Consider the following 25,882-nt stretch of genomic DNA (forward strand, 5'->3'; position numbering starts at 1 on the left):
CGCTGCGCTCCTGCGGTCACCTGTTCATTCTGCGGCTCAGTTCCACATGTGTCGCTGACTGATGACGTCACGCATTGCGCACACGACGTATAAGTAATTCCCTGCTCTCACTATAATAGTGCGGCCGGCTACTGTGTGCTGCCCCCTGGTGGCGCATTCTTTTTCTTATGCAACTTCTAGTAGCGCGGCTCCGGTCATGACACAATAACGGCTGGGGCTCATTACAGGGCTCGCTGTGGCATGTAGTAGTGGACGGGCGGTCCCTACACCGGCATATTAATACTAAGGACTACAAACGCCAGAAAATAGGGCTTCTTTCCGAGAACCAATAGCCGCGTTGTTTACAACTGACGTTTGCTTACGCCGTCCAGTCAGGAGCAGCTTTAGATTTGAGCGGCTGTTTTGGATTTTGGGTCGCTATAGAGACGCGTCTTGTTGAGGCGGCTGCAGGGCCTGTCACGTCTGGAAGATGTTTGCAGCGGGGAGTGTGAGGGAGAGTGACCGGAGGAGGTATCTGCAGGTAACATCCTCTCCCGGCCTGTACATCTTCGGCGGGAAGGTCGGAGTCCTGGTAATTAGTTATATCTTCTGCCTGACAGTATGACAACCCAAAGACTAGGGGAGGAAAGGTGCAGGGCTCATTTGGAGCAGACCGTGAAAGCTGTAGAAACAGAGCCCACAAAAAAATGGTGCATAAGCGATTTTTGTCAAGAATTTGAATTTTTTTTTCCCGCTTCCCAATACACGGGATGGAAAATTTAATGCTGCCCCAGGAAGTATAATTTACTGTGCAGAAAACAAGTCCTTATAAAGATATGGGTTTTGAAAAAAGGTGAGCAAAAAACAGTAACTGTAAATTTGAAAAAGGGCATTGGCGGAAACGGTTAATACTTCCTAACCTGATCTAAACTTGATCTAGCAAAGGCTACTCTATGCGATAGAAAATTTGTATATTTGTTAGATAAATCCGGTTAAGTTATATAAAAGGTTTGGAGAACGATAATTTGGGAAGGGAGGAGGAAACAACCGTTGGATTTACCTTTAGTAAGTAGTGGTTGGTTTCCTTTAAACCTAGGAAGTCTGATTGCTACTACCATATACTGCAATTTGGAGAATTTGCTATAGATCTGTAAAAGTGTGCCACTGGCATGCTGTTACAGATCTTCAGCAATGACAGGTCCTGGAGTCTTATAAATAACTGATCATCGCTTTGCAATTATGTCACATGGAGTTGTTATTGGTGGTCGTTTGCTGCAACATGACACAAACGCCCAGCACGTATAGAGAGGGTTCAGCCAGTGAGCCCTCTCATACTCCCTTAACCTCTTGGCACTTCGCACTGTGCTAGCAAGCTGCCAAGTCCCACTAATATTGCTCAGCGTCGATGTTGTGGAGCAGATGCCGATTAAACTCTGCATCAGACCTGAACCATCCCTGTGTACCACCCTTTAAATGCCGCTGTCAACGTGACCACTGCATTTGAATAAAAGCAACGAGATTCCCTGCACAATCCGTGCCCCTGAAGTGTTTATTGGAGGAGGGACTCTTATTGGTGATATGCCAACCCTGTAGTCTGAGCTAAGACCCCCCACCTGTCCATGCCTGTAAGGCCCTGGCAGTGGCAGGATCCTACAGGCTGTGTGTCAGGCTAAGCATCAGCATAGGGTGACAGTTCTAATACCCTGCATCACAGCAGAGCTTTACTAATAATTTGGCACCTTAAAGGAAACCTACCATTTGATGCATTATGAAGCAAACATTCTTGAGAATGCTGTAGCTGCACTGATGCAGGATCATATCTTGGTCAATCCCTGAGTGGTTTTGCTGAAAAAACTATTTTAATGTTCAGGACCTTGGGAAAGCTGGGTCAGGCTGGCTGCCTAGATAAACACATTAGACACAGAGCTTGTAATGTAATTACAAATGGAGGTCAGTTAAGACATGACTAATCAACCTGAGCTGAATCACTCATACACTGCAGCTGGGGGATGGTGCAGAAATTGATTATTCTGTCTTCAAGCACAAACCAGGGATTAAATCATCCTCTCCTACAGTAAAAAAAACGCATGTGCTAGGAGAAGCTCTGAAGCAGCCATAGAAGTGACAGAGCTTCATTATCATAATGATATATATCTGTTTTATCAGCAAAACCACTCAGCTCAGGGATTAAACAACATATGATCCTGCATCAATGTAGCTACAGCATTCTCAAGATATGTTTGCTTCATAATGCATCAAATCAAATGGTTGGTTTCCCTTAACCTCTTGGATGGCACATCCCTATGCAGTTTAATCTGCTGTTATAGTAAGGACTGTAGATTTACTTAAATTGCAGGCGAGCGAGAATTAATGGTCAATAAACCAAATTCCTTAGAGGCAATCTGTCAGCAGAAATTGACCTAATAAACCACTCCCAGTATGTTGCCAAGCAGCTGAACACCTTCCAGATAGTGTTTCTTTCATGAGTGTGGTGTTATCCAGAAAAATCAACTTTGAAGTGGTATGAAAAATGGTTGTATAAAGTAAAGGAGGCTGCGATTTTAACACTGAAGTCAAGCTCTTTCTCCCTCAGAAAGCCCCCTTCACCATATCTTTCCACCATCTACTAACTGACCCAACTCTGACCTCTCCATCTCGGTCTGTGGGATCACTATAGTACCGAGGCAGAAGGCCCGCTGTCTTGGGGTTGTGCTGCACTCTGAATATACGGTGCAAAGGAGAGGTCAATCTCTTGCCGCATGCATCTCAGAAACTTCTCTAGAATCCGACCATTTCTGACAATGGAAGCTTCTAAAATGCTAATTGTTGCGCTGATTCACTCTCGTCTAGACTACTTGTAACTCCCTACTAATTGGTCTTCCACTTACTAAACTCTGCCCTCTACAATCTATGCTTAATGCAGCAGACAAACGCTACACGGATGCCTCCAGCTTGTGGCAATCACTGCACTGGTTGCCTGTCTCCTTCCGAATTTAGTTTAAAATAATAATCTTCATCCCCATCCAAAGCTCTGCATAATGCTGAACCTCCCTATCTCTCTTTTCTCATGTCTCCAGGACTTCTCCCGAACTGCACCAATTCTGTTGAATGCCCTGACTCAGACTAATACCCACCCTCCAAAGTTTCAAATGTGCGCCTAAAAACCATCTTTTTATGCAAGCCTATCACACTCGCTAACTGCATGAAATGTCAACTCTCTCTTAACTAATCTATCCTATGTCCTCCTCCCGTCGCTTATCTTGCAAACACCAGATAGATACCAAGCTCCAGGCTTCTCTGCAGTCACTTTCACCTTGGGCTTTGATGACTGGTTCAAGCAGCAACATTTTTATTTATTAAATTATTTTATTCTCTTCTCTTATAAAGAATGGCTGGACCATTATACAAGCTATTTTACCTCTTGTGTCAACCCTCATCCTCATAGACTGTAAGCTTTTGTGAGCAGGGCTCTCACTCCTATTGTTCCATATGACTGTTTGTACTCTGTAATGCAATATTATATTTGTATTTGTCCCCTATGATTTGTAAAGCCCTACAGAATTTGATGGCGCTTTATAAAGATTATTATTATTACATCTCCAGGAGTCCGATGTATGATGTCAATCATGGTAGGCGGCTTTCATGGCTTCCCACCTTGACTTCAGTGTTAAAGGAAATCTACCGTTTGCTTTTATGCATTATAAACCAAACATACCTTGAGAATGCTGTAGCTACACTGATGTAGAAACATATCTTGTTTAATCCCTGAACTGAGTGGTTTTGCTGAAAAAACAATTACCGTATATACTCGAGTATAAGCCGACCCGAGTATAAGCCGAGACCCCTAATTTTACCACGAAAACTGGGAAAACCTATTGACTCGAGAATAAGCCGAGGGTGTAGTATACAGCCAGCCCCCATGTAGTATACAGCCAACCAGCCCCCATGTAGTATACAGCCAGCCCCCATGTAGTATACAGCCAGCCCCCATGTAGTATACAGCCAGCCCCCATGTAGTATACAGCCAGCCCCCAGTAGTATACAGCCAGCCCCCAGTAGTATACAGCCAGCCCCCAGTAGTATACAGCTTGTCCCCTTGCAGTATACAGCCTGCCCCCAGTAGCATACAGCCTGCCCCCATCAGTAGCATACAGCCTGCCCCCATCAGTAGCATACAGCCTGCCCCCATCAGTAGCATACAGCCTGCCCCCATCAGTAGTATACAGCCTGCCCCCATCAGTAGTATACAGCCTGCCCCCATCCGTAGTATACAGCCTGCCCCCATCCGTAGTATACAGCCTGCCCCCATCCGTAGTATACAGCCTGCCCCCATCTGTAGTATACAGCCTGCCCCCATCCGTAGTATACAGCCTGCCCCCATCCGTAGTATACAGCCTGCCCCCATCCGTAGTATACAGCCTGCCCCCATCAGTAGTATACAGCCTGCCCCCATCAGTAGTATACAGCCTGCCCCCATCAGTATACAGATAAAGAAATAAACTTAATACTCACCCTCCGTTGTCACGATGTTCGTCGCGGCTTCCGATCCCCATCGCGGCTCCTGGCGGCTTCTTCACTCTTCACTGGCCGTCGCACACTGTGATGCCGCGCTGTCGCCGCTGATGACGTCATCCGCGGCGACAGCGTCACATCACAGTGTGCGACGGCCAGCGCGATCTCCCGGCCAGTGAAGAGTGAAGAAGCCGCCGGGAGCCGCGACAGGGATCGGGAGCCGCCGGGAGCCACGAGGAACATCGGGGACACCGGAGGGTGAGTATTAATGTATTTATTTTTATCATTGACTCGTGTATAAGCCGAGGCGAGGTTTTTCAGCACATTTTTTGTGCTGAAAATCTCGGCTTATACACGAGTATATACGGTATAACATTCAGAATAATGAGGTCCTGTCACTCTTGTGCCTGCTCTGTGCTCTCCTCACCCTAATTATGCACTGCTTCAGCCTTGTCCTACCCAGCGTAAGCCATGAATACTTCATCACTCTGTTGTCCCTGACTGACAGAAGTAATCAATTGCTGCACCATCCCCCAGCTGCTGTGTATGAGTCATCCAGCTCATGTTTATTAGTCCTGTCTGGACAGTTCAGGAAGCTCTTTTATGTACGGAAGCCAGTCTGCACCTAGCTTTCCAAAGGTCCTGAATTTTATGATTGTTTTTTGAGCAAAAGCACTCGGTATAGAAACCGCATTCTCAAGGTATGTAGTATGTAATATTGTAATGGAAATATTTAGAGAAAGATGAAACACATATTTGCAATCCAGCTGTAATGGGCTTCTGTCTTTAGTGAAACTGAGGTCCCTGGTGACAGGTTCCCTTTAAATATACAAATCCCACTCCTGACTTTCACTTTATCAGTTAAAGGGGACCTACCACCACGATTCTACCTATAAAGGTAGAATGGGTGGTAGGTGGATAAATGGGACGTAAGGATAGCCCTTTTTGGGCTAATCCTTACGTCCCGGCTATCCTTTTGTAAACTTTAATCAGTTGATATGCTAATTTAATTAAGCGGCTACTGGGGCGTGGAGTAGCCGGACATGAGGCTACTAGTCGCGGCTACTCCACGCCCCAGTAGCCTTGTTCCTCCGCCTACCATGTAATCTTCGGCGCGCAGCACCTCGTAGCTGCGTGCCCTCGTCCGAGCACCCCGCGTCTGCGCATGCGCAGTAGCGCCGGCCTCGGAGCTACGGCCGCGCACCCGTAGGCCTGCGTCCTCCGCAGGATACCGAAGATTACCCGGTAGGCGGAGGAGCAAGGCTACTGGGGCGTGGAGTAGCCGCGACTAGTAGCCTCATGTCCGGCTACTCCACGCCCCAGTAGCCGCTTAATTAAATTAGCATATCAACTGATTAAAGTTTACAAAAGGATAGCCGGGATGTAAGGATTAGCCCAAAAAGGGCTATCCTTACGTCCCATTCATCCACCTACCACCCGTTCTACCTTTAGAGGTAGAATCGTGGTGGTAGGTCCCCTTTAATATCTATACAATTTTCAGAATTGTGATGCTAGGTGCCACCAATCCGTATGCCTCTGTGTGCTCCCCCTCCAGCTTCATGCCAACAGGGTGCTGGAAGAAGGAGGGGGTGCAAAGAGGAGCTTCTAACAGATAAACTTTGGAAAAGTATAACATACACTTATAGATGTTCCATAGAAGTAAATGGATTGGTACAGTTCAACAAACAGCCTCCAGACCACAGCTGATCTTCATTGAAAAATCTTTTAACCCCTTAACGCTCTGCGCCGTAGCTCTACGGCGCAGAGGTATAAGGGATGTATGAAGAGGGCTCACGGGCTGAGTCCTCTTCATACAGAGGTGGGGGTTTTTGCATAATGCATAAAACCCCCACCGCTAATAACCGCGGTCGGTGCTTGCACCGATCGCGGCTATTAACCCCCTAAACGCCGCCGGCAAAGTCGCGTGGGCGCCGCCATCTTTTTTTCGATCGCCACGCCCCCCGAACGTCATCGGGGGGCGGCGATCAGTTGCCATGGTAGCCTCGTGTCTTCTTTTGACACGAGGCTATCTGGCAGCTGCATATTCTTTACAATGAGCCAGTGGCTCATTGTAATGAATGTGCTGCAAAAATGCCATATATTGCAATACAGAAGTATTGCAGTATATGGTAGCAGCGATCTGACCATCTAGGGTTAATGTACCCTAGATGGTCTAAAAGATAGTGAAAAAAAAAAGAAAAAAAAAAGTTTAAAAAAGAAAAAAAATTAATAAAATATTAAAAGTTCAAATCACCCCCCTTTCCCTAGAACTGATATAAAACATAACAAACAGTAAAAATCACAGACATATTAGGTATCGCCGCATCCCAAAATGCCGATCTATCAAAATCTAAAAACGGTTACGGCCGGCGGTGACCTCCGAGGCGGGAAATGGCGCCCAAATGTCCGAAATGCGACTTTTACACCTTTTTACATAACATAAAAAATGAAATTAAAAATGATCAAAATGTCGCACAGACCTCAAAACGGTAGCAATGAAAACGTCGCCTCATTTCGCAAAAAATGACCCCTCACACATCTCCGTGCGCAAAAGTATGAAAAAGTTATTAGCGTCAGAAAATGGCAAAAAAAAATTTTTCTTTTTTGTACACATTCGTTTAATTTTTGAAAATGTATTAAAACACAATAAAACCTGTATAAATTTGGTATCACCGCGATCGCACCGAACCAAAGAATAAAGTAGGCGTGTTATTTGGAGCGAAGAGTGAAAGTCGTAAAAACTGAGCCCACAATTTTTCCACATTTGGAATTTTTTTTCAGCTTCGCAGTACACGGCATGTTAAAATAAATAACATTACGGGAAAGTTAAATTTGTTACGCACAAAATAAGCCCTCACACAGGTCTGTACACGGAAAAATGAAAAAGTTATGGATTTTTGAAGTTGGAGAGCGAGAAATGAGGCGAAAAACCCTCCGTCCTTAAGGGGTTAATGCATGAATTCGTTGCTGCCTGGACTGCAGCCACAAAATGTTGCTATGACTAAGGGCACACAATTTGTATAAGTTGCCCAAAACGCGTCAGCCAGTGTGGATGGCAATACCATCCCGTTCATTTTTAACATGTATTAACCCCTTAAGAATGCAGGGTTTTTTTTCATTCATTTTTCGCACTCCACCTTCAAAAATCCCTTACATTTTCATTTTTCCATGTACAGAGCTGTGTATTTTTTTTGCGTAACAAATTTTACTTCTTAGTGACATTGTTTATTATTCCATGCCATGTACTGGGAAGCTGGAAAAACATTCCAAATGTGGTAAAGCAATCACAATGATACCAAATTTATATAGGTTTTATTGTAATTTAACCCCTTCCCGACATTTGACGTAATAGTACTGCATTGTGGGAGGTGCGTTCCCACAAAATATATTATAGCTTACACCCGCCTCTAACACCCACAATCGGAGATTTCTCCGATCGTGGGTGTTAACCCCTGACCGCTGCGTGCAAGGGGCATTTGAGAAGAATTGGACCCCCCCGGGTGGGTCTGCTGCTCCCATCGCAGCCCCGGGGACTGCGCGATCCTCTTCTGTGTGCCGGGTTCCTGCCTTCAGTGTGTTACATACATCTGTATTACACTGTGTAATGTGAAGAATAGCTTGAACAAACGATCGCTTGTTCAAGTTAACCTGTAAAAGTTAATAAAAAATGTTAAAATCATTACATAAAATCATTTTTTAATAAAAAAGAATTAATTAAATAAAGTTAAAGTCCCCTAAACACAAATATTCCCTATACACATGCAATAAAGTGAAAAAAAACCACAAAATCGTCAAAACCCCCCACATATTTGGTATCGCCGCGTCCGTAACAATCCGTACAATAACTCAAACATTATTGGTGAACGCCGTAAAAACAAAACCCGAAAAACATGCCAAAAATGTACATTTTCATAAAATCTCTACACAAAAATGTTCTAAAAAGTGATCAAAAAAAGTTATGTGCGCCAAAATGGTACCACTGAAAAGAACAACTCAACACGTAAAAAATAAGCCCTAAATTAGCTCTGTCAACCAAAAAAATATTAATGTTACGTCTCCGAAAAGATGGCGATGCAAAAACAAATGAGATTTCCTCTATATTAGTTTTTATCCAGTAAAAATAAATGAAAAACTATATAAATGAGGTATCACCGTAATCATAGTGACCTATAGAAAAAAGATAACCTAGTATTTAGTACGACCCCCAAAAAATACGAAAAGAAAGTAAACCAAAATTGACAATTTTCTTTTCACCCATACATTCAAGAGTTAATAAAATCTCATCAATAAGCTAATGACCCATTAAAATGAAGTATTTGTGTAGTGCATCTCATGTCGCAGAAAATAAGCCCTTATATGTCCAAATTGCCAAAAAAATAAAGATTGTATAGCCAATAAAATGTGACAATGCATAATCTGCTCTGAATGGCGCAGCTCCCCTTCGATGCCCTGGCGTGTGCCCATACAGCAGGTTACCACCACATATGGGGGATTGTTATACGCGGGAGAGATTGGGTATCAAATTTTGTGGAGCGTTTTGGTATTTTATCCACTGAGAATTTGTCAATTTTTTGAAAAACACATTAATTTAGCCAAAAAAATGTTACTTTCAAAATTGCATCCGATTTTGTTTTAACCCCTGTAAAACAATTAAAGGGTTAACAAACTTCATAAAAGTTGTTACACGTACGTTGAGGGGTGTAGTTTCTATAATGGGGTAATTTATGGGGTTTTACTTTAATTTAGGCCTCTCAAAGTGATTTGAAACCTGAGCAGGTCCCTCAATAGCAGGATTTTGCGTTTTTTATGAAAATGTGAAAAATCGCACCTAATGTTCAAAGGCTCATAACATCCTACAAAAATAAGAGTATGCATAAAAAACCATTCGGTGGATGTTAGTTATTACGTTTTTTTGCGGTTATGACTATGTATGGAAAAAGTAGAACATTTTGAAGTTCGAAAATCAAGAATTTTTCCAAATCTTCACCAAATATCTGATTTTCTCATAAATAAATGCAAAACATACCACCAAAATTTTTCAACTAACATGAAGTACAAAGTGTCACGAGAAAACAGTTTTAAAATCACTTGGATATGTTAAAGCGTTCCAAAGTTATAACCATTTATAGTGACACAGGGCAGATTTGAAAAAATGGGCCGTGTCAGGAAGGTGAAAAGTGGCTTCAGCGTTAAAGGACACCTGTCATCAGGTCTGTGTCACTTGTCCTGTCACTACTACCTGGTAGAGCAGCTCACAAGGATCCCATCCCAGCCTTTATCTAGTTATTTCATACATTATTCTTTGTAAAATCATCTATTTTTTATCATGTAAATGAGGCTGGTCACATGGTCAGAGGCAGTGATGTTACCCCTCCCCTCTCCCCCCCCCCCCTGCTCATGTCTGTGTGTAATGTATAGTAAAGCATGGCTAGTGTGTGTGCTGCATCTGCTGACATGCTGCATCCTCCTAATATACAAGTGAGAGACACAGACATCAGCTACACATGAATCTGACATGTTCTGCTGTAACATGGCTGCCTGGAGCTGCTGTATCTCTCCTAAACACACACACATGCACACACAGGCTGCAGGGGGCGTGGCCACCAGCACCAGGAAGCGCATCATTATACAGCCTTACATCATTATACAGGCTGTCAGTCATGCACTGGGGGTGTGGCTGTGCCTCCCACTCATGAATAAGGTGGACAGCTTGAATATGCTAATGCTTCATTGGACATTTCACAGGTCATTTGCATACAGCTTTAGGACCTCATTGCTTAGGTTTACAGGCATGTAGAGGGACAATGAAGGGATAGAGGCAATGCTCTCTAATGGCAGTTTATGAAAATATATTTAGTTTAGGGGGTTATTTTGCATGATGAGTTCTCTTTAAGGGGTTAATTTTTAAAAATTAAACACATGTGGCTTTTTGGACATTTGGGAGCTATTTTCCGTTATGGGGTTCATCGCTGGGAATAACTGCTTTTATATTTTGATAGATGGGGCAATTTGAGACGCAGCGATACCTAACATGTTTGATTTTTTTTTTTTTTTTTTTACTGTTTATTACTTTTTATATCCGTTCTAGGGAAAGGGGGGTAATTTGAATTTTTAGGGTTTTTTTTTTTTAGACCATCTAGGGTCCTTATGGAACCCTAGATGGTCTGACTGTTCCTACTATATACTGCAATTTTACTGTGTTGCAGTATATGGCATTTTTACATAGTATTTGTTGCAATGAGCCACTGGCTCATTGTAACAAATTTTCAGAAGCCATGCAGCCTCAGGTCTGACAGAGACCCGAGGCGGTCTTGGCAACTGATCAACACTCCCCATTGACGTCCGGGGAGTTATGGTCGTACCAAAGATGGTGCCACGGTCTTCTAAGTGACATCGGCGGCTCCTCCAGCAGCATCGGATGAGTTGATACTCAGGATTCGTGTTAGCACTGATCACGGGTATTAGCAGCAATATGCAGCAAACCCAATCACTGTAAGAAAAGGGCTCTGCTGCACAGAGCGTGAAGCAGTTAAATAAATTAAGAATTTTTAATTGTGGTGCTGGGATCTTTCTCTGTTTTTTCTGTTTGTTTTTAACCCTCTCCTACCCAGAATCAGATAGCACACTTGCTCTCTGATTGTCATATACTAAGGTTTCTGTAATTACTTTTCAGAAATTGAGCAGAAGAATGAACATTTTGATTCCCTGCAACTAATCTGGTTACATTTTAACGGCACCACCCAGAACTTTTCCAAATAGTTGCAAGTTACACGTAACAAAGACAAAAAAGAAATTGGACCTACTGTCACAGCAGGGATATAGAAACAATATTTAACACCAAACGCCACCCGAGGTAGCGCAAAAAATGCCCATATCCGGACAGGAAAGATAAAACGTCACTTTTTATCAACTTGAGAAACAACATGTTAAAACCACAGGTGCCTAAGGCTAGCAAATTTCACTGTATGGATCTGAGATCAAGCTGTAGGAAGTAGATAATCATGTAAACAGGATTCCGTGAACAACGTAAGGGTAGAACTGTCAAGGGTGCCTCCATGATGTGCCTCGCTCCCGTGAGTGTATATCTTAGTTCAGGGCGCTAGAGGTTTAAACTTAAACTTCAGAGGCTGGGTGAGCAATATAACACATATCTGTAATGTAAAGGGTTATTATCATTTAAACCCAGTACATTAGGTTCAGTAGTGTGGGATCATGTATGATCCCATTATATACCAAACCTCACGGATACCATCACACGGATACCAGTATATCAAGCACCACTTTCACTATCTGATCCTAATGGATGTCTAGTCTCAGGCTCTAACTGGTCCCTAGTGCAGCTCTACTGTCCTACATAGTCACAGAATAAAACTAAAGTATACTGAAAATAGCCAAGGCTCTGCTGCTGATTAAAATAATAACAAAGATTAGCCCCCCCGACATGTTTCACCGGAGAACCGGCTTCATCAGGGGTCGGACTAATAATGTGTGTCAACTTGATAACGCCGAGTAAATAAAGGAATAAATCCCTCCCACATTTAGATCATAAACCAATTTGCAGCGTGGACTGATGACCAGCCTCCGAGTGTTGATTGGTCCATACCGGCCAATGAGAAGAGTCAAGGTCCAATCAGCTGTTACCTCCTTTTGAGGGGAGGTGCCCAACCCAATCGTCACAACCGCGCATGTCAGGAGACTTAGTGTGCGCACGGAGATATCGATGTTTGCGCATGTCTGGGGACTTAGTGCGCGCACGGAAATATTGGTGTCTGCGCATGTCCAGCCATTTGGTGTAGAGATAGACGCCGAGTCAAGATCTTAATGGGAGTCCCGGGTCACCCATGCGTATGGATAAGTAACTGTCCCCTTATCTGGGGGATAAGTGGCTGTCACCCTATCTGGACAGGTGCCCTTGTCGTCAGCAACACTTAGTCACAGTATAGTAACTGAGGAAAGTATTTTAATAAACATGTTAAGGAAAGGAACTCGCGTATGTGTCTTTACTGTGGCTGTCACAGTACTATTTTCTACATTGATGGAGACGAGAGGGCATGGCAGGATGTGATTCTGGTGAACTGGAAGAAGGGCTGAATTTGTTTGGACCTATATGGAGAGCGAGTGTCTCATGCTGACCATAATGGAATACGTAAACAAGAAGGAAGAGCTGAGATTAGTGAAGGTAAGTACTGTTCCTTCATATGAGGCCGATCACAAACCATAGTGGGCAAATGCCCCGGGAGGGGAGGTACTTCTCATAGTAAGAGCGTTAAGAAGTATTAACCCCTTAAGGACGGAGGGTTTTTCGTCTCATTTCTCGCTCTCCAACTTCAAAAAAACTTTTTCATTTTTCCGTGTACAGACCTGTGTGAGGGCTTATTTTGTGCGTAACAAATTTTACTTTCCCGTAATGTTATTTATTTTAACATGCCGTGTACTGCGAAGCTGAAAAAAAAATTCCAAATGTGGAAAAATTGAAAAAAAACTGCACGTGCGTCACGTTCTTGTGGGCTCAGTTTTTACGACTTTCACTCTTCGCTCCAAATAACACGCCTACTTTATTCTTTGGTTCGGTGCGATCGCGGTGATACCAAATTTATATAGGTTTTATTGTGTTTTAATACATTTTCAAAAATTAAACGAATGTGTACAAAAAAGAAAAAAATTTTTTTGCCATTTTCTGACGCTAATAACTTTTTCATACTTTGGCGCACGGAAATGTGTGAGGGGTCGTTTTTTGCGAAATGAAGCGACGTTTTCATTGCTACCATTTTGAGGTCTGTGCGACATTTTGATCATTTTTTATTTCATTTTTTATGTTATGTAAAAAGGTGTAAAAGTCGCATTTCGGACATTTGGGCGCCATTTCCCGCCTCGGAGGTCAGCGCCGGCCGTAACCGTTTTTATATTTTGATAGATCGGGCATTTTGGGACGCGGCGATACCTAATATGTTTGTGATTTTTACTGTTTATTTTGTTTTATATCAGTTCTAGGGAAAGGGGGGTGATTTGAACTTTTAATATTTTATAAATTTTTTTTATTTTTTAAACTTTTTTTTAATTTTTTTTTTTCACTATCTTTTAGACCATCTAGGGTACATTAACCCTAGATGGTCAGATCGCTGCTACCATATACTGCAATACTTCTGTATTGCAATATATGGCATTTTTGCAGCACATTCATTACAATGAGCCACTGGCTCATTGTAACGAATCTGCAGCTGCCAGATAGCCTCGTGTCAAAAGAAGACACGAGGCTACCATGGCAACCGATCGCCGCCCCCCGATGACGTTCGGGGGCGTGGCGATCGAAAAAAAGATGGCGGCACCCGCGCGCCGCCGTCTTTTAAATGCCGCCGGCGACTTTGCCGGCGGCAACGGGGGGCTTAATAGCCGCGATCGGTGCTAGCACCGACCGCGGTTATTAGCGGTGGGGGTTTTATGCATTATGCAAAAACCCCCACCTTTGTATGAAGAGGACTCAGCCCGTTAGCCCTCTTCATACATCCCTTATACCTCTGCGCCGTAGAGCTACGGCGCAGAGCGTTAAGGGGTTAAAGGGCCTATCGGCCAATATCTACAAATGAAAACTAGTTTTGGCAATGTTGTAGTGTGTGTACAATTAAAGGTAGGCTGTGAAGGTAAATCCCTCATTGAGGCCGGTAGGACTCAAAGACTTTAAACGGTGTATCCACCTGGCTTCCAGTTGTAGCAGTCTTCGATCAGCGTCCCCCTGACGGGGTCCAAATTGTATTTGATCGATGGCCCAAAACCAGAGGGTGCTTGGCTCTCCGCCATGGTATAGTCATGGTAGAGATCGGGGTATCCTTGCCTGTTGTAATTGAACTAATGTGGCTAGATATTCTCCTACGAAGTTGCTGAATGGTCTTTCCTACGTATAGTCGCGGGCAGGCACATTGTGCCACATAGACCACCGCTGTACTTTTACAATTCATGAAACGTCTGATTGTAGATTTTTTGTTGTCCACGGGGTTGACAAATGTTTTAGTTTTGGGGATGAATGAACAGAATGAACAGGTGCCACAAGGAAAGGAGCCTGGGATCCGGTCTCTCAGTTTAACGGTGGAGTCTGGTTCCCCATTAAAGTGACTATGCACTAAGAAATTACGCAGATTAGGACCCCTGCGGAAGGTAATGGTAGGTCTATCCGTCAGTCTTTCTTTCAAATCAGGGTCTGCCATCAAAGGAGTTCCTTTCCTTAACATGTTTATTAAAATACTTTCCTCAGTTACTATACTGTGACTAAGTGTTGCTGACGACAGTACTTACCTTCACTAATCTCAGCTCTTCCTTCTTGTTTACGTATTCCATTATGGTCAGCATGAGACACTCGCTCTCCATATAGGTCCAAACAAATTCAGCCCTTCTTCCAGTTCACCAGAATCACATCCTGCCATGCCCTCTCGTCTCCATCAATGTAGAAAATAGTACTGTGACAGCCACAGTAAAGACACATACGCGAGTTCCTTTCCTTAACATGTTTATTAAAATACTTTCCTCAGTTACTATACTGTGACTAAGTGTTGCTGACGACAAGGGCACCTGTCCAGATAGGGTGACAGCCACTTATCCCCCAGATAAGGGGACAGTTACTTATCCATACGCATGGGTGACCCGGGACTCCCATTAAGATCTTGACTCGGCGTCTATCTCTACACCAAATGGCTGGACATGCGCAGACACCAATATTTCCGTGCGCGCACTAAGTCCCCAGACATGCGCAAACATCGATATCTCCGTGCGCACACTAAGTCTCCTGACATGCGCGGTTGTGACGATTGGGTTGGGCACCTCCCCTCAAAAGGAGGTAACAGCTGATTGGACCTTGACTCTTCTCATTGGCCGGTATGGACCAATCAACACTCGGAGGCTGGTCATCAGTCCACGCTGCGGATTGGTTTATGATCTAAATGTGGGAGGGGTTTATTCCTTTATATACTCGGCGTTATCAAGTTGACACACATTATTAGCCCGACCCCTGATGAAGCCGGTCGGGGGGCTAATCTTTGTTATTATTTTAATCAGCAGCAGAGCCTTGGCTATTTTCAGTATACTTTAGTTTTATTCTGTGACTATGTAGGACAGTAGAGCTGCACTAGGGTCCAGTTAGAGCCTGAGACTAGACATCCATTAGGATCAGATAGTGAAAGTTGTGCTTGATATACTGGTATCCGTGTGATGGTATCCGTGAGGTTTGGTATATAATGGGATCATACATGATCCCACACTACTGAACCTAATGTACTGGGTTTAAATGATAATAACTAGAGATGAGCGAACATACTCGTCCGAGCTTAATGCTCGTTCGAGCATTAGCGTACTCGAAACTGCTCGGTGCTCGGACGAGTATTTCGCCAGCTCGAGAAAATGGCATCTCCCGCCGTTTTGCTTTTTGGCGGCCAGAAACAGAGCCAATCACAAGCCAGGAGACTCTGCACTCCACCCAGCATGACGTGGTACCCTTACACGTCGATAGCAGTGGTTGGCTGGCCAGATCAGGTGACCCTGGAATAGACTAGCCGCTGCCCGCGCTGCTCGGATCATTCTGGGTCTGGATGCTGCTAGGGAGAGAGCTGCTGCTGGTCAGGGAAAGCGTTAGGCTGTTCTATTAGAATAGTGTTAGGCAGGAGTGATTCTCAAAGAACCCAACAGCCCTTCTTAGGGCTACAATAACGTTTTATTTTACTTTTTTTTGTTTGCTTGTGGCTGGGCTTGCTGGCATTAGTAGTGCAGCTAGTACCATATTGTGAGGAATTTGCAGGGAGACTTGCTACCGTTGTGTTTAGCTCTTAGTGACACACATATCCACCTTAAACACCGAAGTGGGACAATTTATTAGGGGTTTGATTAGAATTAGGCAGAGTCTGCAGATTTTTTTTTTTTTACCTTTATTTCTTTTTATAGCTCAAAGTCATATTGCAAAGCAGTGTGCTTTCACTGTAGGCTAGAAACTAGCCATAGGAGAACCCCAACGGCTTACTTAGGCCTACAATAGCGTTATATTTTCCTTTCTTTTGTTTGCTTGTGGCTGGGCTTGCTGGCATTAGTAGTGCAGCTAGTACCATATTGTGAGGAATTTGCTGGGAGACTGGCGACCGTTGTGTTTAGCTCTTAGTGACACGCATATCCACCTCAAACACCGAAGTGGGACAATTTATTAGGGGTTTGATTAGAATTAGGCAGAGTCTGCTGATTTATTTTTTTTTTACCTTTATTTCTTTTTATAGCTCAAAGTCATCAGGCACAGCACAAAATCCAGTTGTGTGCTGTTAGTGTAGGTTAGAAACTAGCCATAGCAATAGGATAGCATCGTTTTGTTAAAAAAAAAAAAAAAATTAAAAAAAAAAAACACACATAAAAAAAATTAAAAGTTTACACTTTAATTTGGAAAATGTTTAACCCGAGAGCTAGGGGTAGAGGGCGTGGACGTGGGCGTCCAACTACTGCAGGGGTCAGAGGCCGTGGTCCTGGGCGGGGTGAGACACCACCTGCTGATGGGGGAGCAGGGGAACGCCGCAGAGGTACACTCCCTAGGTTCATCATGTCTCAAGTTACTGGGACTCGTGGTAGAGCACTGTTGAGGCCAGAACAGTGCGAAGAGGTGATGTCGTGGATTGCGGACAATGCTTCTAGCCATTTGTCCACCAGTCAGTCTTCCACGCAGTCCACCCATGTCACCGAAATCAGCACTCCTACAGCTCCTCCACCTCAGCCTCCTTCCCCCCAGTCTGCCCCCTCCCAGCAAAATTTGGCATTTGAACCGGCATACTCTGAGGAACTGTTTTCTGGACCCTTCCCACAGTCACAAACCACTTGTCCGGTTGCTGCTGAGCAATTTTCCGATGCCCAGGTTTTCCACCGGTCGCAGTCTGTGGGTGATGATGACATTATTGACGTAGTGGAAGAAGTGTGTAAAGAGGTGTCGGACGATGAGGAGACACGGTTGTCAGACAGTGGTGAAGTTGTTGTCAGGGCAGGAAGTCCGAGGGGGGAGCAGACTGAGGGATCGGAGGATGATGAGGTGACAGACCCAAGCTGGGTTGATAGGCCGGGTGAACACAGTGCTTCTGAGACGGAGGTGAGTCCTATAGCAGAACAGGTTGGAAGAGGCAGTGGTGGGGCCAGACGGAGAGGCAGGGCCAGAGCTGGTGCATCAGCGCCAAATGTTGCCCGTAGTCAAGCTCCCGTGGCGAGGGCTAGATTTTCAGAAGTCTGGAGGTTCTTTAAAGAAACACCGGATGACCGACGGTGTGGTGTGCAACCTGCGCCACACCAGGATCAGCAGGAGTTCCACCACTACTAGCTTAACTACCACCAGTATGCGCAGGCATATGAATGCTAAACACCCCACTCAATGGCACCAAGCCGTTCACCTCGGGCCGGGCACACCACTGCTCCTTCCCCTGTGTCATCTGCTAGTCAGCCCCCTGCCCAGGACCACGGCCCAAACACCTCCCGTGCGAAAACCCCATCTTCGCCTCCACGATCCTCCACAGCATCCACCAGCGTTCAGCTCTCCATACCCCAGACGCTGGAGCGCAAAAGGAAGTATAGCGCCACACGCCCAAGCCCTCAACGTCCACATCTCCAAGTTGCTTAGCCTGGAGATGTTGCCCTATAGGCTGGTAGAGACCGAGGCCTTTCGAAACCTCATGGCGGCGGCTGCCCCTCGGTATTCGGTCCCCAGCCGCCACTACTTTTCCCGATGTGCCGTCCCAGCCCTGCACAAGCACGTGTCAGAGAACATCATCCCTGCACTGACCAACGCCGTTTCTGACAAGGTCCACCTGACCACGGACACGTGGACGAGTGCTGCTGGGCAGGGCCACTATATATTGCTGACGGCACATTGGGTTAACTTGGTGGAGGCTGGGACCGAGTCTGACCCTGGGGCTGCTCATATACTGCCGACGCCGAGGATTACCTTGGTCCAGGTCTCAAAGGCCTACTATGTCTCCTCCTCCTCCCACCCCTCCTCCACCTCCTCCTCCGAATTACCATCCGTGGCCATGGCGCCATCAGTCGCTAGCTCTAGGCACAGCAGCAGTGCTGTCGCTAAGCGACAGCAGGCGGTGCTCAAACTGCTGAGCCTAGGCGATAAAAGGCACACCGCCCAAGAGCTATTACAGGGCATCACGGCGCAGACTGATCTGTGGCTGGCACCGCTGAACCTGAAGCCAGGCATGGTTGTGTGTGACAACGGCCGTAACCTGGTGGCGGCTCTGCAACTCGGCAGACTGACACATGTGCCATGCCTGGCCCATGTGTTAAATCTCATAGTTCAGCGTTTCCTCAAGACATACCCCAATCTGTCTGATTTGCTCACGAAGGTGCGCCACATCTGTGCGCATTTCAGGAAGTCCAGCACAGATGCTGCCACTCTCAGGGCAGCGCAGCGCCGCCTCCAACTGCCCGCTCACCGACTGTTGTGCGACGTGCCCACGAGGTGGAATTCAACACTAACCATGTTATCCAGAGTTTACCAGCAGCGCAGAGCGATTGTAGACTGCCAGATGTCAACTTCCACCAGAACTGGTAGTCAGGTCAGTCAGCTTCCACAAGTCTACAATGAGGAGTGGACGTGGATGTCTGATATCTGTCAGGTGCTGAGTAACTTTGAGGAGTCAACACAGATGGTCAGTGGCGATGCCGCCATCATCAGCCTCACCATCCCGCTGCTTGGCCTGTTGAAAAACTCTCTGGTCAGCATGAAGTCGGAAGCTTTGCGCTCGTCACAAGACACGGGGGAAGAAGATTCCCTTGTTGATAGCCAAAGCACCCTTAGGTCTGTTTCTCAGCGCATATCGGAGGAGGTGGAGGAGGATGAGGAGGAAGAGGAGGAGAATGTTGGCGAGACAGAAGAGGGGACCATTGTTCAGTCCTTCACTGTTCAGCGTGTATGGGCAGAAGAAGAGGAGTTGGAGGAGGAGGAAATGGGCAGTCAGGCCAGTGAGGGGAGTGAATTCTTGCGCGTTGGGACTCTGGCGCATAAGGCAGATTTCATGCTAGGCTGCCTATCCCGTGACCCTCGCGTTCAAAGAATTTATTCCAGCACAGATTACTGGGGATTCACTCTCCGGGACCCATGGTACAAGCAAAATCTTTCCACTTTCATCCCTGGAGAGGAAAGGAGTGTGAGAATGCATGAATACCAGCAGGCCCTGGTGCACAAGCTGAAACAGTATTTCCCTTCTGACAGCGCTAGCGGCAGAGGGTGTACTTCTGCGGGACAAGTAGCGAGGGAGAGTAGGCGAGCAGGCAGCTTGTCCAGCACTGGCAAGGGTACGCTTTACAAGGCTTTTGCCAGCTTTATGTCACCCTAGCAAGACACTGTCACCTGTCCCCAGTCTCGGCAGAGTAGGGCTGATCTTTACAGAAAGATGGTGAGGGAGTACGTAGCTGACCATACCATCGTCCTAAATGATCACACAGCTCCCTACAACTACTGGGTTTCAAAGCTGGACATGTGGCACGAACTGGCGCTGTACGCCTTGGAGGTTCTTGCCTGCCCTGCTGCTAGCGTCTTGTCCGAGCGGGTTTTCAGTGCAGCTGGTGGCATCATCACCGATAAGCGTACACGCCTGTCGGCTGACAGGCTGACGCTTATTAAGATGAATAAAGCCTGGATTTCTCATAATTTCCAATCTCCACCAGGTGAAGGAAGCTCAACCTGAATAATTTATGCACTCCTCCTCCTCCTCATTTTCCTCCTTCTCCTCCTCTTTGTACACTAAAGCAGAGGAAACTGGCTATTTTTTGACAGGGCCCACTGGCTCTAGCTATAGTACTTTATGCATTTAATTTTTCTGGAGGGCCACCTACCCGGTCCTCTGTTTTAAACAATTTTTGGGAGTGCCACATACAGGCACTCAATCTCTTTCATTTTTCTGGAGGGCCACCTACCTGCTCCTCTGGTTTGAAAACTTTTTTGGACTGCCACATACAGGCACTCAATCTATTTCATTTTTCTGGAGGGCCACCTACCTGCTCCTCTGGTTTGAAAACTTTTTTGGACTGCCACATACAGGCACTCAATTTATTTAATTTTTCTGGAGGACCACCTACCTGCTCCTCTGGTTTGAAAACTTTTTTGGACTGCCACATACAGGCACTCAATTTATTTAAATTTTCTGGAGGACCACCTACCTGCTCCTCTGGTTTGAAAACTTTTTTGGACTGCCACATACAGGCACTATCCAAATTAATTGTCTCCATAGCAGCCTCCACATGTCGTCTTTTTAGCTGGCTCCACACGTTGTCTCCATTGCTACCTCCACACGTCATCGCCATAGCTGCCTCCAAAAGTCGTCCATATAGCTGCCTCCATACATGGTCTCCTTATCAAACGAACTGTGTCAGGCAGAATTTTGGGTTGTTTTCATGGATTCCACATCAAACTTGTTAACTTTGTCGCCACCCTGCTGTGTAATCCACAAAATATACTGGCAAACTTTTATCATTTACCGATATTATTTCAGCGCTTCTTGCGCATCTGTTTACATTCCCCTCACCCGCCATATCCCAAACTTATAAGAACGCTACTACACTTGATCTTATACAAAAGGTTCTTAGAAGTGCTGTTTGGGGAGGAGCCGAGAGACAGGGGCTTGGACAGGCGAAAGCTCGCCTGGCAGTGGACCGCCAGCTCCATCCCAAGATTAGGCAGCCTCAGAGGCATCCATGCATGCTGCCCCTGCTGTTTCCTGTCCATTTTGCCTCCACGATCCTCCACAGCGTCCACCAATGTCTCATTTCAACTCTCTATACCCCAGACGCTGGAGCACGAGAGGATATGCAGCACATCATCCCCTTATCAAACGAGCTGTGTCAGGCAGAATTTTCAGGTGTTTCACCAGATACATAGTGGAACTCGGCCCATCTGTCGCCGCCATGGTGGAGACGTAAAGTTGCAATCATAGCAGCGCAATATGAATGCCCCATACTGTTGCTCTTAATCATGGAAGTCGTCTCCATGGCTGCCTCCACATGTCGTCCCCTTATCAAAAGAGCTGTGTCAGGCTCATTTTTCGGGTGTTTCACCAGATACGTTATGGAACTTGGTCACTATGTCGCCACCATGCTGTGTTATCGACTAAATATACCGTCAACCTTTTGTTCACATAGGAAATCATTTCACCTCCTTTGGTCCATTTAGGGTATGTCGCCATGACACTCTCTAGCCTGCCACTGCTGCCGCTGCCTCTGCATGCCGTCCCCTATAGTGTCAGGGTCAATTATTGGATGTTTTAGATGCTATCTAGCCTCATTCTGTCACTCTGTCATGGCCATGCTGTTGCCCATAATTTTGGCATAATGGTGCGATTAAGCAGCCTCAGAGGGATCCATGCATGCTGCCCCTGCTGTTTCCTGTCCATTTCCGTGGTGTTTCCATCCTTTTCTGAGGTTCCCAGGTGTTTGGCCAAGCTTCCCTGTGCAGAGCCTTGGTCCCCTTGAAAAATGCTCGAGTCTCCCATTGACTTCAATGGGGCTCGTTATTCGAGACGAGCACTCGAACATCGGGAAAAGTTTGTCTCGAATAACGAGTACCCGAGCATTTTAGTGCTCGCTCATCTCTAATAATAACCCTTTACATTACAGATATGTGTTATATTGCTCACCCAGCCTCTGAAGTTTAAGTTTAAACCTCTAGCGCCCTGAACTAAGATATACACTCACGGGAGTGAGGCACATCTTGGAGGCACCCTTGACAGTACTACCCTTACGTTGTTCACGGAATCCTGTTTACATTATCTACTTCTTACAGCTTGATCTCAGATCCATACAGTGAAATTTGCTAGCCGTAGGCACCTGTGGTTTTAACATGTTGTTTCTCAAGTTGAGCAGTTAGCAGGGTTTCCACTGCCACTTTTTATATTTTTGCTAAACATTAAAAGTGACGTTTTATCTTTCCTGCCCGGATATGGGCATTTTTTGCGCTACCTCAGGTGGCGTTTGGTGTTAAATAAAGTTACACGTAAGACACATGTGCATTCCTGAAAAAAAAACATTTTCACACCATCCCTCCACATTGATACCTATGTTATGGTGTACTTACTCCAATTTTTATTAACAACATTCTGGGGCAGATTTACTTACCGGGTCCATTCACGATCCAGTGGCGCGTTCTCTGCACAGGATTCGGGTCTGGCCGGGATTTAATAAGGTAGTTCCTCTGACGTCCACCAGGTGGCGCTGCTGCGCCAAGCGACACATTTTCCGTTCTTAAATGCAGGGGTTTTTCCGAATCCGTCGGGTTTTCATTCGGCCACGCCCCCCCATTTCCGTCGCGTGCATGCCGGCGCCGATGCGCCACAATCCGATCGCGTGCGCCAAAATCCCGGGGCAATTCAGGTACAATCGGCGCAAATCGGAAATATTCGGGTAACACGTCGGGAAAACGCGAATCGGGCTCTTAGTAAATGACCCCCAATGTTCCATTATTGCACCTGTGGCGCTCATGATACACCCATGTAAAAGTGTCCTTCGTTATCTCATTAATTTGGTTTGGGGATATTTATTTTTTTTATTTGGGTTACAGTTGTGTAAGGAAGCGTAAGATAAAATATCTGTAATAGTTTGGCACACACCATGGATTTAACATTCCCCTTGCTGCATATTCTGGTTAATATTAACATGCATAACATGCATTAACATATTGCTGTTTTTAGTAAAATACATTTTCTTATTATACGCATGGATTTGTACATATTTTAGTGGAAAATTGATGCATTTTATTTTTGATGTGCATGAGGCCTTATAGTGCATTAGGAATGTTTCCTCTTTATGACTCTTGAATATGTGACTTACTGTTGGTACAGGTGTTCGAGGCCTGTGATGAAAAGAAGAAGGGCTATCTCAGCAGAGAGGACTTCAAGGTGGCCATTGTGATGTTATTTGGGTATAAACCATCTAAGGTAATTAGTACAGATCTGTAGAACTTTTTATAAATGCTGCATAATCCACATTGTGTGTTTCCACTGTTATCCAGAAGGTGTCAGCAGAGAGTCACAGATATTAGCTGTGATGTTTCTACCGTAGTTCTAGTGTCCCTCACTCGATTCTTATACCCTATGACAGTGATGGCTAACCTATGGCACTGGTGCCAGAGGTGGCACTCAGAGCCCTTTCTGTTGGCACTCAGGCCATCACCAGAGATGACTCCCGGTATCTGCCTGCAGTCCCAGACAAACCAGGACTTGCTCTGCACAGAGCTAAGTGACAGCTCTACCTGGGACTATTTTCTGCTTTATTGATGTCCTCAGGTGCTGGTATCAATGAAAACTGTGACAGAGAATGGAGTGTAAATCACAAATTACATTTCTGTGTTGGCACTTTGCGATAAATAAGCGAGTCTTTGTCATAGTTTGGGCACTCGGTCTCTAAAAGGTTTGCCATCACTGCCCTATGAGAATCTGGGCAGCTTACATGGACTGTACAGACATTGGTTAGCCCCACAAATGTGCCGGGGACCATTCCCTCTGTATTGGACAGTAAAAGCGTAGTTGAAACAATATCTATAAAGCCCACCCCCTTCAAAGAAACCAATATGAAAACCCATATGGGCTGACTATTACTATATCCACTTTTGGAGCCATTTTTTTTATATGATGTTTTGTAATTGTTATGAAATCTGTTCCAAATTTATAAAAATGTGGGGCGCTTCTTGAGCAATGAGGTGCACATTATAAACTAACAAAGTACCATATATACTCAAGTATAAGCCTAGTTTTTTAGCACAAAAAAATGTGCTGAAAACCCAAACTCGGCTTATACTCGAGTAAAAAAATATAGGTTTTACCAGGTGTTTGTGGTAAAATTAGGGGCCTCGGCTTATACTTGGGTCGGCTTATACTCGAGTATATACGGTAATATAATACAAGAGGCGCTTCCCCTTTGCATCAACAAGTGGAAATTACTTTTATGGAACAAAATAAATAAAATGAAATGGATTACAGCATATAAAAATGTATAACAGGTATGTACCCAATTGTGTTGGTTTTAACCTATGTTGATAGACTACTGTATGTTTGCTGTAAATTAAAATTAATCATTGCTCCATTATGGCATGCTGAGCCATTGGCGACCGTAATTGAATAAAAAAAGATCACATAACAGATTTGTCTCTATAGGGTATGGGTAGTCAATCTGAAATGGTAGTTATAAGTACAAGTAGACACAAACAATAACTGGTGGACATAAGTAGTGGCTTGTTTTGGCTGAAAATTTGGATGGAGGATTCAAATATTTCATTTTGGCCATTGTTTTTGACAGTTTTGTTGTATGGTATAAATAAAAATATGGTTGGTATGTGGAAGTGCCAACATTTCTTTAAAGTTATGTAATTATTTTGTACCACACTTACATGCAATCACCTACTTGTTTATATTACATCAGATATTGGATGGAGTCCCCATCCTCTAAAGCAGTGGTGGCGAACCTATGGCACGGGTGCCAGAGGTGGCACTCGGAGCCCTCTATATGGGCACTCTTGCCATCACCCCAGGACAGAGTTCGCCAGATATGACCTCTTGCAGTCCCAGGCTGCCCAGGACCCTAGAAGGAAGCTACAATGATAATCCAAGCTTCTTCCGTGTCCTCAGGGGCCTATACAATTTAATCCTGTGACAGAGCAGGGAGTAATAAGTTACTGCTTAAATTGGCGCATTGGCACTTTGCAAAAAATATGTGGGTTTTGGTTGTAGTTTGGGCACTCGGTGCCTAAAAGGTTTGCCATCACTGCTCTAAAGTCTTTTAGACCTCATGGTCCATGTGTGATGCGTTTTTCTGATCCTAAGCTTTGATACAGTAAAGACTGTAGCAGTACCTGACCTTTATTTGATGTGGGAGCTAAATTTTATGTGTTACCCATATAAGCCAGGTTGTAATGGAGGTGACAATGCTGTTTTAGTTTTTTTTTTTTTTTTTTCCTTTTGTTGAATTTTTAGTAACTTTATTCATAGTTTTAATTAGACCATGTAAGTGATTGTTTATTCTATCAATTTCTTGCTTGTATTACCGTATATACTTGAGTATAAGCCGAGTTTTTCAGCACAATTTTTGTAACTCCAGGTCATGTAAAAAATACATGACCTAAAGTGCTTTTTTTTTCTATAAGCCACTAACCTTTCTGTTGACCCTTATTCAAATGCTTTGTAATCCTCTGATAGTGTTGTTTTGTTTAGTTACATATTGAAAATGCAAAAGTACTGACTACTTGTGTGTCATTCATGCTTCTGGTATACAGGACTGTGGTTATTTTTGTCTTCCAGATTGAAGTGGACACAATGGTGCCTGACCTGTCAAATACTGGAGGTAACTTCTCAACTTTTTCTGAAGTGGGCAGGATTTTTTGGTTGCGACATCAGCTATGGGC

General features: G+C 44.8%; 2 protein-coding genes across 3 annotated transcripts in view; one reads left to right on the plus strand and one right to left on the minus strand.

The window, feature by feature from the left end:
• TDP1 (tyrosyl-DNA phosphodiesterase 1) overlaps positions 1-286 on the minus strand; it is a 47,441-nt gene extending 47,155 nt beyond the window's left edge. The window contains exon 1 of the mRNA XM_072116685.1: positions 21-286. Within this exon, the coding sequence (XP_071972786.1) occupies positions 21-28 (8 nt within the window). The 5' untranslated portion in view covers positions 29-286. The remainder of the gene's footprint in view (positions 1-20) is intronic.
• The window catches only part of EFCAB11 (EF-hand calcium binding domain 11), a 53,218-nt gene continuing 27,444 nt past the window's right edge, over positions 109-25,882 (plus strand). The window contains exons 1-3 of one of the 2 annotated variants that reach the window (XM_072116687.1): positions 109-571; positions 23,328-23,423; positions 25,779-25,821. In XM_072116687.1, coding sequence (XP_071972788.1) covers positions 470-571; positions 23,328-23,423; positions 25,779-25,821 — 241 coding nt within the window. In that variant the 5' untranslated portion in view covers positions 109-469. The remainder of the gene's footprint in view (positions 572-23,327; positions 23,424-25,778; positions 25,822-25,882) is intronic. The other variant, XM_072116688.1, reaches the window with a different exon arrangement.

Source organism: Engystomops pustulosus, chromosome 7 (genome assembly GCF_040894005.1).
Source record: "Engystomops pustulosus chromosome 7, aEngPut4.maternal, whole genome shotgun sequence".
NCBI lineage: Eukaryota > Metazoa > Chordata > Amphibia > Anura > Leptodactylidae > Engystomops > Engystomops pustulosus.